Here is a 14,478-nt window from a genome sequence, read left to right as displayed (position 1 = left end):
AGCCTCTGTCTTACGCATATAAGGATCTTGGAACAGAGAGAAGGAACGAAGTAACGAAGGAGGAAGCGATGCGGCCGGGACAAGGCTCGTTGGTGGATCTTGGTGGCACACTCATGGCAGTGGTCTGTCTCTGCGTTGACAAAAGAATGACTCGAGGCGTCTGTCGGTATCACTTATCTGGACTGAATGATGGATCCAATGTCCATCCAACGCCGGAACTGCATCTCCAGCAATGCAGAAGAAGTTGGGCTTTGGGAGATATGAAGCGTGCAGACTGCCGAGACTGTCCTCGCTGCTGAGATGGAGTATCTCCCGTTTTCGGAGCGAGAAGAACTTCCTATTCAGGCGTCGGGCGGGATGAGTCTTGGCCTCCCATCCTCTCGTGGACGCGTTGAGGTCTTGTTATCGACCGCTGCGGAGTAGATGGCCGGCTCCCGCGAGATGATCAATGAATCAGAACGCGACTCGCAGCATAGCAAAGACCTCGGTCTTCCGTTGTGCCGCAATGGCAAGCAAGACGATAGGACGAGCCCGAAGTCGACAACAAACCTCCCCTCATCTCTACCATAGCTCAGTCCTGACTCCATCGCTGGAAGGGTACCACCGTTGAGAAGAAGCAGGAAGAACTCAGGTCAAATGTCGATCGCGATGCAGAAAGTCACGGTGAATTGTGATATGGGCGAGGGGATGGGGCACTGGAAGATGGGAGACGACGAGGCCCTCATGCCCATGACCGATCTTGCGAACATCGCCTGCGGCTTCCACGCCGGAGATCCATCCATGATGCTGAAGACTGTTCGGCTGGCCAAAAAGTACAACAAACTTGTGGGAGCACACCCCGGCCTGCCCGACAAGGAAGGCTTCGGTCGTCGTTACATGGACATTGCTCCCGAGGATATGTACTGCCAGACCTTGTATCAGGTCGGCTCGCTGAAGGCCATGCTCGACTCAGAGGGCATGACACTCCACCATATCAAGCCCCATGGGAGGCTATATCGCATGATCAAGGATAATCCCGACAAGGGAGACGCTTGCATGCGCGCAATCAAGACGTTCGGAGTGCCCTTCATTGGTCTCCCCGGGACTGCGCATGAGGAACTGTGCAAGAAGCACTGTATTGAATTCATTCCCGAGTTCTTCCCAGATCTCTGGTACGATGAGGAGGGTCAGACAGTGCCCATATTGTAAGCCTGGAGACGCTTTCACGTAAGTATCAAGTTGGTTCTGATGATTTACAGATCCGCAGGCAGGGTGCCTCTTCCCGACATTAAGGGCAAAGTTGGCAAGGTGATATCGACGGAGATGGTGACTGCCATCACCGGTAAAGAAGCCAAAGTGCCATTCGACGGGCGTCCCTTCACCTGTTGCATCCACAGTGATTTGCCTGGCGCTGTTGAAGCCATGACCGATGTCCGTGGCGCGGTTGACAATGCGGCTGCAAATGCTTGAAATACTCAGGTAGATAGCGAAAGGGAAGCATGCTGTTTACCATGAGCCCGTTCAAGACGAAAAACTGAATGTACATCTGCTAGTACCATGAGCTGCCTGAGCTACATTTCGCGGCGACTGCCCGGCCATCCTTGCATGCCGTCGGACACGATGGTGGTAGGTATACAAGTCTCTCGACCTCTGTCGTTTGTCTATACCAAATCCCTAGAGCTTGTGCTTCACAGCAGCCGCTGACACTCGCCGTGACAGGACAGTCCTCACCGCGCGTTGGAACTTGTCCCCCAACTCGGCCAACTCCTCGTTTGCAATGATCAAAGGCGGCGCAAACATTACAGCGTCGACTGCCCCCGAGCACAGATAGACAGTCGCACCATTCTTGAACGTTTCTTCAGCTACTTGAGCTGCCAGTGGTCCGCCGAACTTGGTTTTGGAGTTCCCAAAGTCGATAGAGCGGAAGAGCCCAAGGCCGCGCATGCTCGCCCCGAGAGCCTTGAGTTCGGCTGGGAGGGCTTTCACGACCATCTTCTCGAGCAGCAATCCTTGACGTCTGGCATTCTGGACCAGATCGTCCCGTTGGATGATCTTCTGGACGGCGAGAGCGCTGGCGCATCCTAACGAATGGTCTTGGAAAGTGTGGCCGCTGACATACTTCTGTCCACCCTTACTGTTCTGCTCAAACACGGACGCCACCTTGGTTGAGATCAGAATGGCTGAGAGCGGGAGATAGCCACCTCCCAAACCCTTCCCGATCGTCTGCACATCCGGGGGGAATCCCCCAAGACACTGCCAGGCGTGGTAGCTTCCCACCCGAGCCATCCCGCACATGACTTCATCAAACACGAGTAAGACGCCATGCTTCTCGCACAGCTGTTTCAAGCGTGGCAAGTATGTTTTCGTGGCTGGCACTGTGCCCAGAGTGGCTCCGACGACGGGCTCGACTACAACAGCTGCAATCGTGGTCGCTCCGAGCTCTTGGATCTTGGACTCGTATTCCGCAATCAGATCGTCTTCGAAATGCTGCTCGGACCGTCCGTTGGCATCTTGATCATAGAAGCAGCGAGAGACGTGATGAAAAGCTCGGCTCAGGATCGCTTCGAAAGGCTGCCTGCGCGGTGGGTTGAACCCAATAGCCATCGCACCCATGGTATTGCCATGATATGAGTGGTGTCTGCCGATGAACTTGGTGCGTTCTGGCTGTCCGTTGTAGATGTGGTACTGCCGGACGAGCTTCAGAGCCGACTCAACAGCTTCGGACCCGGAACAGAGGAAGTTGACTCGCGAGAAGTCGGAGCCTTTGCTCTGTTCGAGAAGGAACGTCGCCAGTTCTTCGACAGGGTCCGAAGTGAAGAAGGAGCTGTGAGCGAAGCTCAGCCCTCGTGCTTGAGCAACGATAGCATCGACGACTTCTTGATTGTTGTGGCCGATGCTGGACACGGCCGCGCCGCTGCTGCCATCGAGAATCTTCTCCCCATCTTTGGTGAAGAGGTGCACTCCTTGACCGCCTACGGCCACAGGGTACGCCTTATCAAGAGAACGGTAGAAGACGGCAGAAGAAGGCATGCTGTGAGGTGTCTTGAGCAGGACCATTCCCGGATCCAAGTGCAGACACGACAAGACCAAACCGAAGGAATTCTGGTACCCGCGGTCTCTAAGTCGATCACCATTGGAGAAAGGTCTTTCTTATCTATCGCTGTATCTCTGCGCCTGGCATTCTCGGCTCGTCCAGTCGCTTGTCATGAGGATCTTGCGATTGGCAAGCTCATACATGCATGGGATGCTGACTCGTGCTCTGGGACCAGCAATGTGGAGCGGCGAGTACAACTTCCCAATGCGGTCACGTAGCCGCAGCCCTCATCTTGACTCCTTCCACCAGCGTCGAACTGGGTCTACTCGCTCCTGCCCTTGCGTGACTCTCCCACATCTTACAGAATCCCGCTCGACTCCAAGGAATAACTGCGATCCAAGCTATGGTCTTATCTCGCGTGATGGCATCTCTCCATGGTATCTCTGCCGCTGTCTTGGATACAGAGGCTCGGGTTCTATTGTCCTGCGCACGACTCGTACGAATCCAATCCCAGGTAGTTAATAGTGTCGCTGCGCGTCTCTCCTCTCCTCTCCCCCATTTCTGCTACCTCCACGCTACAACTTCCATCAACTCGTTCGTTCTCAAGCACAGTACACAAGGCAACAAGGGTACATTTCGACACAATTGCAGTCCGCCAGCATGGCGTTTGCGGGACTCAGTAAGCTCGTCGACAAGGCACGTGTCCATCCCGAAGAAGGCGGCCGTGTCACAGACAGATGGACCAATCCCGACATTCTTCCCGTTCTCCCTGAGAATCGAACGTTCAACATCAAGTCGTACTTCGGCTTCTGGTCCGTCCTCAGTTCGTCCTTCCGTCAATCGTCTGGGTCTGTGCTAATCTTGCTATCCAGGGTCGCTGCCGGCATTGCAGCGGTATACTGGACCATGGGCTCCACTGCCATTGCGAATGGTCTGAGCGCGGCGCAGGCAATCGGCGCCATGATCGTAGGCGCTGCCATTTCCTGCGGCATCACCTGGGGATGCAGCGAGTTCGGCATAAAGTACGCTCTGGGCTTTCCAATGCTGAGTCGTGCGGTCTTTGGCATGTATGGCAGCTACTTTGCTGTCATTCTCAAGTGCTTCAGCAACTTCATCTAGTACGTTCAGCCATCATTCGTCACCATTCAATGCTCAAGCTGACTTCCTCGTGGCAGCGGTATCCAGAGCTACTGGGGTGGCCTCGCTATGAGTGTCATTCTGTCGTCCCGTCCTTTCACAGACTCCCGAACAGCTTTCCCGAGAGGTGAGCATTCGATGTTCCCGTAAGACATTTGTTCATTACACTCTGACGGAGATCGCAGCGCCCACATCACAACCAAAGACTTCATCGGCACGATGATCTACTTCGTAATCTTCACGGCGCTCATGTTCGTCAAGCCATACAAGCTCCAGCCATTCTTCATCACCAGCTTCATTGGAGTCTCCTTGACGATTCTGGGCATGTTCATCTGGGCCATGGCTGTCAACGGAGGTGTTGGAGACGTCGTGGCTCCTACGGCTGCGCTTTCGACGGGGTAGGTTGAAGGAAGTCGACAGATTTATCGTCTCAGTTATCTTGCTGACGTACTTGATAAGAGAAACGGTCTTCCAGTTCGTGAGAGCCGTCTGCTCGCTCGCAACGACATATACTGGCGTCAGCATCCGGCACTCAGACTGGACCCGCTACAGCGCCAGACCTAGAGACGCACATCTTGCCATCTGGATTGCCTGCCCTCTCGTGGTCATCATTTCTTCAACCTTTGGAATACTGGTTACTAGCGCTGTTAGAGGAATCTATGGCGAGATTATATGGCAGCCCATTACCCTGCTGGCTTACATCCAAGATCGTGACTACAGTGCCACGACCCGAGCTGGTACCTTCTTCGCCGGCGTCGGCTGGTTCTTGTCCCAGATGGGAGTACGTATCCCTCTCAAAACGTACCTCGCGATGCTCTACTGACCGGAGACACTAGGTAAACGTGTCATCGAACGCAGTCGCTACTGGCATGGACCTCGCATCCATCATCCCTGAATTCATCAATGTCCGCCGGGGAAGCTTGATCCTGGTCGCCATTGCCCTCGCTACTTGTCCGTGGAATCTCGTCAACAATCCAGGAACCTTCATTACCGTCATCAGCTCGTTGGGCATCTTCATCTCGCCTCTCATTGGTATCTATATCGCTGACTACACCCTTGTCCGCTATCAGAAGTACAAGGTATCCGACCTTTACCGTGGAGACAGAAGCTCTATCTACTGGTACCAGTTCGGCTTTCACTGGAGGTCCTTTCTGACCTGGATCTGCCTCATATGGATGAGTTTGCGTTCGTCTCTTCCTCCCTTTAACTTTCTCTGCTAAATTACCGGCTAACATTGTTCCAGCTGGGTTCGCCGCCGCGATTGATGGCTTCGAGATCAATGTAGCCTGGGAGCGCATATTCGGTGTTTCATTTCTCATCGGTGAGTGTGTTGTCCCCGTTATCGATGCAGCATCCTAAGACTTACATCGGACTTATGAATAGGTCTCGTAGGTGGCTTCGTCATCTATTTGCTTATCTGTACGTTGTCTCCCGTGCCTGGCGCGGACATCTATGAGCCTTGGTCTGTCGTTGTTGGCGAGGCCGATCATGACGGCAGCCCGAGAAACAGTCTTGAGAAGATTACTTTTGAGGAGACTTCTAAGAGCGTATAGCATATGACCATGGAGCTGCGGGTGCCCTCTATTGGAGTGACTTTACACAGAGACCGAGGATGGGTTGCAGGCAGTCCGAATGTTGGTTGCTGTGATAGGTCCTCTCAACTTGTATCGAGATCCCACTTTGCTTTTGACGCGGAGAAGCTCAATCTCCGCAGCCACCTCCGTCCCTTATCGGCACTTGCATACTTCGCCCTACGGTGCCTTGATAAGTCTTGCAGTGGTTCTCGAGCGCTTCTGCCGTGCCTTATCTCGCAGGTGGACGTGCAGTCCATTGTTCAAGATTGCTGCCTCAAGATGGCTTCCTCTCCCGCAGTTTCGCGCTCGATGAGAAGGAGGACAATCGTCGACCTACCCCAGCATCTGCGAGATGAGCGACGAACTCGGAGAGCAGAGCCCATTGTTACAGTCAGGCGATGGAGTGACTCCAAAAAGGTCTGCTAGTCGCGACGAGGATGCGACCAGTCTGCTGGATTGGTATCTATCGAAGAACGAACAGAGGTTGGACGAGACGAACGTTGGAGAGAGGCTGCCGTACAGCGACTACTCCTCCATTGACTTTTTACATGATCTTGTACGTATAGTACCTCTGCAGAGATATGCTTCGTCTAACATGAAAGCAGGTGAAGGACTCTGCTCGCCTGCGCTTCCTCCGTCGCCGCCCGGGTCTGCGATTCAAACTAATCAGCCTTCTCGACCAAGCATCAGGCTGGATTGCAGCTGCGATCATTGGCACGCTCACAGCCTGTGTGGCTTTTTTGGTGGACGTGGCCCAGGCATCTGTCTCTGACTGGAAGTTCGGCTACTGCTCCAGCAATCCCCTGCTGAGCAGGCAATCTTGCTGTGCAGGCAAGACGCCGCTGCTGAAGATCAACGACCTGACATCCGAGCTCGACAATCTGTGCGAAAGCTACGTTTTGTGGTCGGAAGCATACACACCTGCATTTGCCATCTATGTCTCCTTTGCCTTGCTATTTGGTCTTTTGGCCTCCGGTGTCACGCTGCTCACCAAACGCTCTCTCCCCACAGCAGCACAAGCGCCTCACAGCGAGGCGTTCTCAGATGACACCCCAAGGCCCACACCAACAGGCAAAGTCATGTACATGGCTGCAGGATCTGGCATCCCCGAGATCAAGACTATTCTCAGTGGGTTCGTCATCCCAGGTTTCCTGAACCTCAAAGTCCTTGTGGTGAAAGCTATCGGTGCGGTCTTCGCGGTCAGCACTGGGATGTGCCTGGGCAAAGAAGGCCCTTTTGTCCACATCAGTACCTGCGTAGGGTACATCGTGGCAGGCATTTTCCCAAAATATCGGCACAACGGCAGGAAGATGCGCGAAATGCTCTCTGCAGCATGTGCATCAGGACTGAGTGTGGCTTTCGGCGCGCCCATTGGAGGTGTGCTGTTTAGCTATGAGGAGATCAGTACGCATTTCCCGCGAAAGGTATTGCTGAGGGCATTTCTCTGCTCTTTGTGTGCTGCCGTGGTGCTGAAGGCGCTCAATCCAACGGGAACTGGGAAGCTGGTCCTCTTCGAGACGAAATACGGGACCCCGTACGAACCGCAGCACTACCTGGTCTTTATCGTTCTCGGCCTAGCTGGCGGTGTTTTCGGCGGTCTCTTTTGCAAGCTCAACTTGCTCTGGTCCAGATGGTTTCGCGGCTTCCCGTTCGTAAAAAGGTACCCGGTTCTCGAGACCTGCTTGATCGTTCTTGCAACAACGCTACTGCAGTTTCCCAATCCCCTGATACGAGAGACAGGCGACGAAGTGGTCAAGAATCTGTTCGTCGACTGCAACGATGGCGCTGCCAGAACTGCTTGGATCTGCAAGATGGAGGCAAAGGAGGGCAATGCTTACGTCGGCTGGCTGGTGTATGGGGTGCTGACGAAACTGGTGCTTACTATCGTCACCTTCGGCGTCAAGGTTCCATCTGGTGTCATCATACCTGCTCTCGACGGCGGTGCCCTCTTCGGTCGTCTGCTTGGGCAGTGGGTCACAAGCATCTCGCCGGGTATATTCGCGCTTGTTGGTGCAGGAGCATTTCTGGCGGGGGTGTCGCGCATGACAATTTCACTTGCCGTCATCATGTTCGAGCTAACAGGCGAGGTGGAATACATAACACCCTGCATGGTCGCCATCCTCATTGCAAAGTGGACTGCTGATGCGATCAGTGCAGAAGGGGTGTACGACGTCGCACAGACGGTTCTTGGACACCCTTTCATGGACCTGGAGAGCAGCATGCAAATCGTGCAATTGCAAGACGGATGTGTGGATGACCTGATCCCGCCGCAGCAAACAATGGATGAGATCACGGTGGTCGTGCCAGCAAGCGGAGTATCACGGCAAGTGCTGGAGAAAAAGCGCAGACAGCTCCAAGACCGCGGACTGATGGATGCTGGCCTTGTGCTGGTCGATGAGAAAAATATGCTTCAAGGCTACCTGGCACAAGGTGAGCTCGACTTCGGACTTGGCACTCTTGGGCAGTTGTACCCAGAAGATGCTGAAGTACGGCTGTTTGATGGAGCCTCAGAGACAGATCTGGATTTGTCCGTGCTGGTGGACCGGACACCGTTGACAATACTCAGTGGTGCGCCGCTTGAGTATGCTTTGGAGATGTTTGCGAAACTGGGCCTGAGGTATTTGATTATCAATGAGGAGGGATCGGGCAAGGTGCTGGGAGTGGTGATCAGGAAGAGGCTGGTGGCATATCTGGACCAGATCAAACATGAGTGACAGTTGAGCCCATGCTACGCTGCGTACATGTATCTAAGCAGCGAGGGTCATCTCATTCTCTCGCAGATAAAATCCGCTCGGCGCGCCCGGTGACGAGTGAAGTGGGCTTTTTAGCCGCAATCTCGTTCTGGAGAAGACTGCCAGGTATGCATAGTTGGACGCTTTCACTGTCCCTTCCTTGCCTTTCTCCTCATAATCTCCACTAAAAGGACGAGCTGCCAGTTTCGGAAGCGGAGCTGTTCCCTCCGTCTTTTCATTTATACAACATGCTCGCACTTCGCCTTGACCGCTCCAACATCCGGTCGTCTAATAGCGGGGCAAGACCCTCGGAGTGTCCAAGAAGCTAAGAGAGAAGGACTTTCTGCACTGCTTGATCTTCCGGCTATTGCATCAATCGGTCCGAGAAGCGACAATCCTCGAAGTCAACGGTGTTACACTATGGGCCTCTTCAAGCTTCTGCCACTGCTATTCATATCTTTTTCCGCCGCAACGATACTGCAGAATGGCCAGATCCGTCCGAACGACTATCGGAACACCACCGTAACCGCCAGAGATCTTTCATCGGAACCTGCCTGGGTTTCATATCCACCGGATGCACCAGAGCTCTCATACAAAGGCCGCTGGGATCATCAATACATCTCTTGGTGGTCAGCTCCAGGCCTCAAGTTTGGTTTCGAGGCGGACAGTGTCGCTATCAGCTTTGGAAACTACACCTCCGATGGCGTTCTCATCGCGTACAGGGTCGATGGTCAGGACTGGCTGCTGACGAACGTCACCGCAAACTCAACGCACATGCTTGTCGGCCCTCGAACGGAAGGCAACAACCTCACGCACCCATCGATACATACATTCGAGATGAGGGTAACGAACTGGGCATATGGTGTACAGATCAAATGTGTGCACGTCTCCGGGCCAGCAGCACGACTGATCCACGTCCCGAACTTCCCACGAACCATGGAGCTGATTGGAGACTCACTCTCCGCAGGCCAGTACGCAACCTTGGAAGGGATCTCGAGCTACTCGTGGGGCTTGATGTATGGCTTAGGCAACGTTGAGTTCAGCATCACCGCATATCCGGGCATATGTTTGCATGACAAACGCTGCTACGGCAATCTGCACGGCCAGACATTTCAGTGGCTCAAAACACCAGACACCAGCGGCCGCGCGCTCGAGATTTATGGTGACGGTCCTGATATCCCGGATTGGGACTTTGAGTCACATCCTCCAGCTGACATCACTGTGATCAACATCGGGACGAACGACAACAACACAGCAAACAACGTCACCCACAAAGACTTCCACGACAGCTACATCCGCTTGATCGACGAAGTCCATGTTCGCTGGCCGGCCTCGCAGATTATCGTTCTTTCGCTCTGGGAAGGCTTCGGCGAGACAGACAATATGTGGATTCAAGGCGGTGGTTTTGTAGACATTATTCAAGATGTCGTGCGATCATACAACAACGGCTCGCTGAACGAGAGGGGCGGAGAAGGCTTCGTGCACTACTTCAACACCACAGGTATCCTTCAGCATAACGATATTGGCCCCCTTTATCATCCGACGGATGTGGGTCACATCAAGCTCGCCAGTCATTTGATGCAATACATCAAGTTGACATTTGGCTGGGTATTGGACCAGACAGGTCCTGAAGTACAACATGACACACTTTACTGGTGAGTTCGCTCTGTTGCAATTGCTCTCGCCGTTCCAATACACTAGATGTTTGACTCAAAACTGTAGGAACGATCAAACGAGCTATTAGGGTTGGTGCGCAACGATCGTGGGTGCATGTGGAGAGTGTAAGGTACTTTCCAATTGCACTGACACTCAGTCTGTACGACGCCCGTGATGCTTTTGAGGACTCGACATATTAGGGTCATCGGCTTCTCCTGAACTTCAGCAAATTTGTGCTTCAATGGACATTGCAAGTTATTCCGCGAGCAGAAAGCGTCACAAATTCACAATGGACAAATCAAACATGAGTGACACACTCGGCAGGCTATTATAATCATAGAATTCAAAGCATGTATCCTCAATTGGCAAGTCAACTCCCACCGCGCAATGTATTTGCTCAGTCGAACGCAATGACCACTTTCGTATTATCGTGCCGTTCGAATCGTCTGTATGCGGATGGTGCGTCCTCGATACTGATGATGTCGCTCACAAGGAAACCCGGCCGAGCTCTTCCAGAATTGACCAGCTGAACAAGTTCTGGGGCAAGGTCGATCGGATTCGAAGGCCCAGCTTCCCACCTGAACTCGCCGAAAAAGAAATCGCTCATCGAGAAATTGACTTCTGGGTCAAATGTAGCCGCTCGGGGTGCAGTAGCCGTGTTGTTGGAGGGTTGCTTGTACACTCCTACCGTCCCCATCCCGCCACCAGTCGAAGTGACACGAAGCATGTTGTGTATAATGACGTCTGGTTGCACGGTGAGGTTTCGGTTGACCTGTTCGTAGCCGACGGCGTCGACGCTCCGGGTAACGCCGTTCGGTTCAAGGGCCATGATTTGCTGGACCGGGTCGCTTTGGCGAAAATTGATAGGCACGGCGCCGATGGATTCAGCGAGACTCAGGCACTCCGACACATAGTCCACGCTATAGACAGTAGATGCTCCTCGGATGATTGCGGAGTAAGCCGTCATGAGGCCTACAGGCCCGGCTCCAAACACGGCAACGGTGTCGCCAGCGCTGAAGCCAGAAAAGTCTAGAGCTGCCCAGCCAGTTGCGAAGATGTCGGAGAGCATGACATAGTCGTTCATCAGTGCCTGCATGTCGTTGTCTGTGCTGTTGTTTGCATGGCTCGATGGTATGGGTATCAGTCCCTCATCAGCGAACGGGATGCGGATGTATTCGGCCTGCGTGCCCCCAAGATCCCCGCCGTTGCCGTAGCCGCCGTACATTGTTATCGTGAGCCCAGTGTGCAGATGTCCCTCTGCCGTGTTGAATGGAACAATAACAGCATCGCCCACAGAGAGAGAGGAGACGCCGTCCCCGGTCTGCTCGATGTAGCCCACACCTTCATGGCCAAGCCCAAATGGAGCTGGTGCTCCAGCCTGCGTTCCACGGTAAATGTGCAAGTCTGAACCGCAGATGGCAGCCCTGCTCATACGGACAATGGCATCGCTGGCGTTGATGATGGTCGGCTTCGGTACGTCCAGTACGGCCACTTCGAAGGCGTTTCCCTGCCAGACAACAGCGCGCATGGTCTCGTTCATCGCGGCGGTGAGATTCTTCAAGGCCATGGTGGTAGTGAAGGTAGGGATTGATGACAGCGAGGATATGGTCGCTCATGGTTCTCCCGACGCACCTTCAGCATTTTATATGCCATCTGCCAAGGGGACCGTCGTCTGCCGAGTGCAGTCGCCGGGCGCCATACTGCGTGGTGGGCGTAATGCTGTAGTACATCGTGCGCGTCGCAATGCTGGGCATAGACGCGTGCGAGCGCTGCTGAGATGGATCTGTGGATCTCTACGGTGAAGAGAATGTCGAGGTCCGATATGCTTTAATACTCCCTCGTCTCCACCTCCGCAGCCGCGTCCGCGCCCGCGTCCGCGTCCGCCCGGGCCGGAGAGAGCCCGGCTGTCCCTCTTCCTTCCTTCCCGACACCAACATTTCTCACGCCTCCAAGCTCGAAGACCTGGCGGAAGGCATGCAAGGTGGCCCGGTATTTCGAATCAGCTTGTGTGCATAGACTTTCCCAACTGTCAGGCTTCTCCATCAGCTTCTAAGACGAAAGTGATAAGTAGCAGGAAGGCATGGTCTGGTATGGTGAATCCACGATCGAGAGGAGGTATGTAATGAGTGAGCCTTCCGTCGGACATCGTTAAAATAGATCGCTTGCAGGATGCGTGACTTGTCTGCGACAGCACAAGAAGTGCGATGAATCCCACCCGAGCTGCGCGCGCTGCAGCAGACTCTCCATCGCCTGCGAATACAAGCCCCAAATCCGCTGGTTTCATGGTGCCCAGCTGCCTCGAGCGCCTCGTCAACGGCGCGGAGCCCGACAACAGCATGGTTGTCTCGCACATTTAACGTCTCCATCCCCATTGGCACCGTCTCGAGCGCAGGCCATGCCGCTTCCGCGGACTCAGGAAGAATGCACCCCGCCCGCCGCAAGTCACGACGTCTCACACACCGGGATCTCGAACATCTCCGGCGACACCAAGGTATCGGATAGCCACCAGGGAGGTGAGCACGGGAGCTCCGATTGTGTTGATTCCATGGCTACACCAGGGTTTCATGATGGAACCATTTGCCGCGCCAATGCTAGAAGCCCTTCCAAAAGCACAGGCGACCGGACCATTTCTACTCAGATGATGCTATGTGGGCCCATCCGAGCCAATCTAGGCTACGTGTTCTTTGACAGAAAAGACAAGTACCACGCCTACCTCTACTGTGCGTCAGCTCCTCCTCCGATACTCTATTGCACGTGCTGATCGCATAGGCAGTCGTACGGTCGGTGGCCTTGATTATCCCAGCATGCGGGACAGGTCTCCGGAATGGCTACCAACAAGTTGCGCAGCTGGCATTGTCCTCGCCTGTCCTTTTGGATACCCTCATATCAGTCTCGTCCGTCTACATGCACCTGCATGGCCTTGTGCCTCAGTCTGTTGCTCTGCGTCGGCAGTGCAAGGCTCTGGCGTCCCTACGCAACAGTGTTGACAGCTTGACTATGCAGGCAGAAATCAGCCCTCATGATCTCTCGCGGCTTCGGAGAGACCTGCTGGCGACAATACTGCTACAGATTACCGTCGAGATCGCGAATGGGACAAGCGTCATACAAACACATGTTGGGTACGCCTTCCAGCTCTTCCAGAGTCTCAAATACGACAAGCAAAAGCCTACATCATCAGTAGGTGTAGCGCTGGTACAACGAATGGCTTTCATCGATGTTCTGAGCTCCGTGTTCTGGAGCCGGCGGCCTCTGCTGTCTCTAGAATTCTGGCTCTCTGGCGAGGAGGAGGATTACCTGGTGGATGAGAAAACTCCAAGCTTCCAAGAGACTACCGGCTGTTCTCTGTCGATCATGTCAAGCATGGCCACGATCTCCCACATGGCGGCCGACCTTGACAACGGCATGAATGAAGATGGCGTGGTTTCTTCCGCTCTTCAACTGGAGAGCACTTTGACCAGCTCGTCGCAAAAGCTATCTGATACCCCTCTACCCACGACACCGCACCCCAACGACTTTCAGTACCTCAACACCGTGTGCGAGTGTCACCTGTTGAGTGCTTTGATACTACTGCAACGACGTCTGCTCAGAGACTCGCGGGCCGCCGTCCGTGTTCAGTTCTACCTCGCGAGACTGATCGATCTCATCGAATGTCTTCCTCTCGGATGCGGGCCAGATAGCCAGCTCTCGCTCCCCCTTTATGTGGCGGCCCATGTTGCCATCACCCACCAGCAGCGTGATCGTCTGCGAAGCAAGAGCTCGAGCTTGTGCGGCATCTATCCACTCAAAACACGCGAAGCTTTAACAGCAGCGTTTGATAAGATGTGGACTGTCTCCGATTCCTCAACGGCCACTGGAGGCTCCGGTGGTTTGAACGATTCGGACCCCATGAAAGAAAATGCTCTGTTTATTTGTTAAACCCAAAGATCTAGAAGCCGTGGGCACGTCCAATCTTTGTCGCTTTCAGCTATCTTCTCGGACAAAAGTGTGATCTGTTTGACGACACTCGCGCAATGTTTATACGGAGCTCTTAGTCGAGGTCACAGGGACTGCAGACCCGCAGGGTCGATTTCCCAACGCGATGTTGTCACAGCCACAGAACCGACATGCATTTACAATGATGGGTGAACTACAGTTCTCACTGGCAAAAGCGGTCTGTGGGAAACAACTTCAACCTTACTAGGAGAAGGATACACCAGCCTCTCTGGATACATATTCGATGCGCGAGGACGGGTGGCACTCAAGCACCCGCCCCACGTTGCTCCCAACGGACTATCTTGCGAAGAATGGAACCACTGGCTGATATGCTGTTGCTTTGATCCGTCATGTAGCGTAGCTAGCAGGCTGAAGCTGATATAGACTTCCTTCA

At 54.0% G+C, this 14,478-nt stretch overlaps 7 protein-coding genes across 7 annotated transcripts; 5 read left to right on the top strand and 2 right to left on the bottom strand.

Moving 5' to 3' along the window:
* Nucleotides 1-636: 636 nt before the first annotated feature.
* On the top strand, nucleotides 637-1,449 carry LTR77_000008 (uncharacterized protein; the record flags this gene model as incomplete). Its single annotated transcript, XM_064797276.1, has 2 exons — nucleotides 637-1,184; nucleotides 1,239-1,449. The coding sequence occupies 2 exons, from the start codon at nucleotides 637-639 to the stop codon at nucleotides 1,447-1,449; spliced, it is 759 nt and encodes a 252-aa protein (XP_064663510.1).
* Nucleotides 1,450-1,653: 204 nt separating this feature from the next.
* On the bottom strand, nucleotides 1,654-3,009 carry LTR77_000007 (uncharacterized protein; the record flags this gene model as incomplete). Its single annotated transcript, XM_064797275.1, has 2 exons — nucleotides 1,654-2,060; nucleotides 2,115-3,009. 2 exons carry the CDS (start codon nucleotides 3,007-3,009, stop codon nucleotides 1,654-1,656), a joined length of 1,302 nt encoding a protein of 433 aa, XP_064663509.1.
* Nucleotides 3,010-3,673: 664 nt separating this feature from the next.
* Nucleotides 3,674-5,703, top strand: LTR77_000006 (uncharacterized protein; the record flags this gene model as incomplete). Its single annotated transcript, XM_064797274.1, has 8 exons — nucleotides 3,674-3,825; nucleotides 3,886-4,080; nucleotides 4,189-4,296; nucleotides 4,336-4,548; nucleotides 4,610-4,931; nucleotides 4,987-5,335; nucleotides 5,394-5,471; nucleotides 5,534-5,703. 8 exons carry the CDS (start codon nucleotides 3,674-3,676, stop codon nucleotides 5,701-5,703), a joined length of 1,587 nt encoding a protein of 528 aa, XP_064663508.1.
* Nucleotides 5,704-6,076: 373 nt separating this feature from the next.
* On the top strand, nucleotides 6,077-8,438 carry LTR77_000005 (uncharacterized protein; the record flags this gene model as incomplete). Its single annotated transcript, XM_064797273.1, has 2 exons — nucleotides 6,077-6,280; nucleotides 6,330-8,438. 2 exons carry the CDS (start codon nucleotides 6,077-6,079, stop codon nucleotides 8,436-8,438), a joined length of 2,313 nt encoding a protein of 770 aa, XP_064663507.1.
* Nucleotides 8,439-8,876: 438 nt separating this feature from the next.
* LTR77_000004 (uncharacterized protein) lies at nucleotides 8,877-10,200 on the top strand (the record flags this gene model as incomplete). Its single annotated transcript, XM_064797272.1, has 2 exons — nucleotides 8,877-10,111; nucleotides 10,179-10,200. 2 exons carry the CDS (start codon nucleotides 8,877-8,879, stop codon nucleotides 10,198-10,200), a joined length of 1,257 nt encoding a protein of 418 aa, XP_064663506.1.
* A 309-nt stretch (nucleotides 10,201-10,509) lies between these two features.
* On the bottom strand, nucleotides 10,510-11,679 carry LTR77_000003 (uncharacterized protein; the record flags this gene model as incomplete). Its single annotated transcript, XM_064797271.1, has 1 exon — nucleotides 10,510-11,679. The coding sequence occupies one exon, from the start codon at nucleotides 11,677-11,679 to the stop codon at nucleotides 10,510-10,512; it is 1,170 nt and encodes a 389-aa protein (XP_064663505.1).
* An 828-nt stretch (nucleotides 11,680-12,507) lies between these two features.
* On the top strand, nucleotides 12,508-14,027 carry LTR77_000002 (uncharacterized protein; the record flags this gene model as incomplete). Its single annotated transcript, XM_064797270.1, has 2 exons — nucleotides 12,508-12,832; nucleotides 12,886-14,027. The coding sequence occupies 2 exons, from the start codon at nucleotides 12,508-12,510 to the stop codon at nucleotides 14,025-14,027; spliced, it is 1,467 nt and encodes a 488-aa protein (XP_064663504.1).
* Nucleotides 14,028-14,478: the final 451 nt, after the last annotated feature.

The sequence above is a fragment of the Saxophila tyrrhenica genome, assembly GCF_035928015.1.
Source record: "Saxophila tyrrhenica strain CCFEE 5935 chromosome Unknown scaffold_1, whole genome shotgun sequence".
Taxonomy (NCBI): Eukaryota; Fungi; Ascomycota; class Dothideomycetes; order Mycosphaerellales; family Extremaceae; genus Saxophila; species Saxophila tyrrhenica.
The sequence above is the reverse complement of the archived record's forward strand: the minus strand, read 5'-3'. Positions and strand labels throughout refer to the sequence as shown.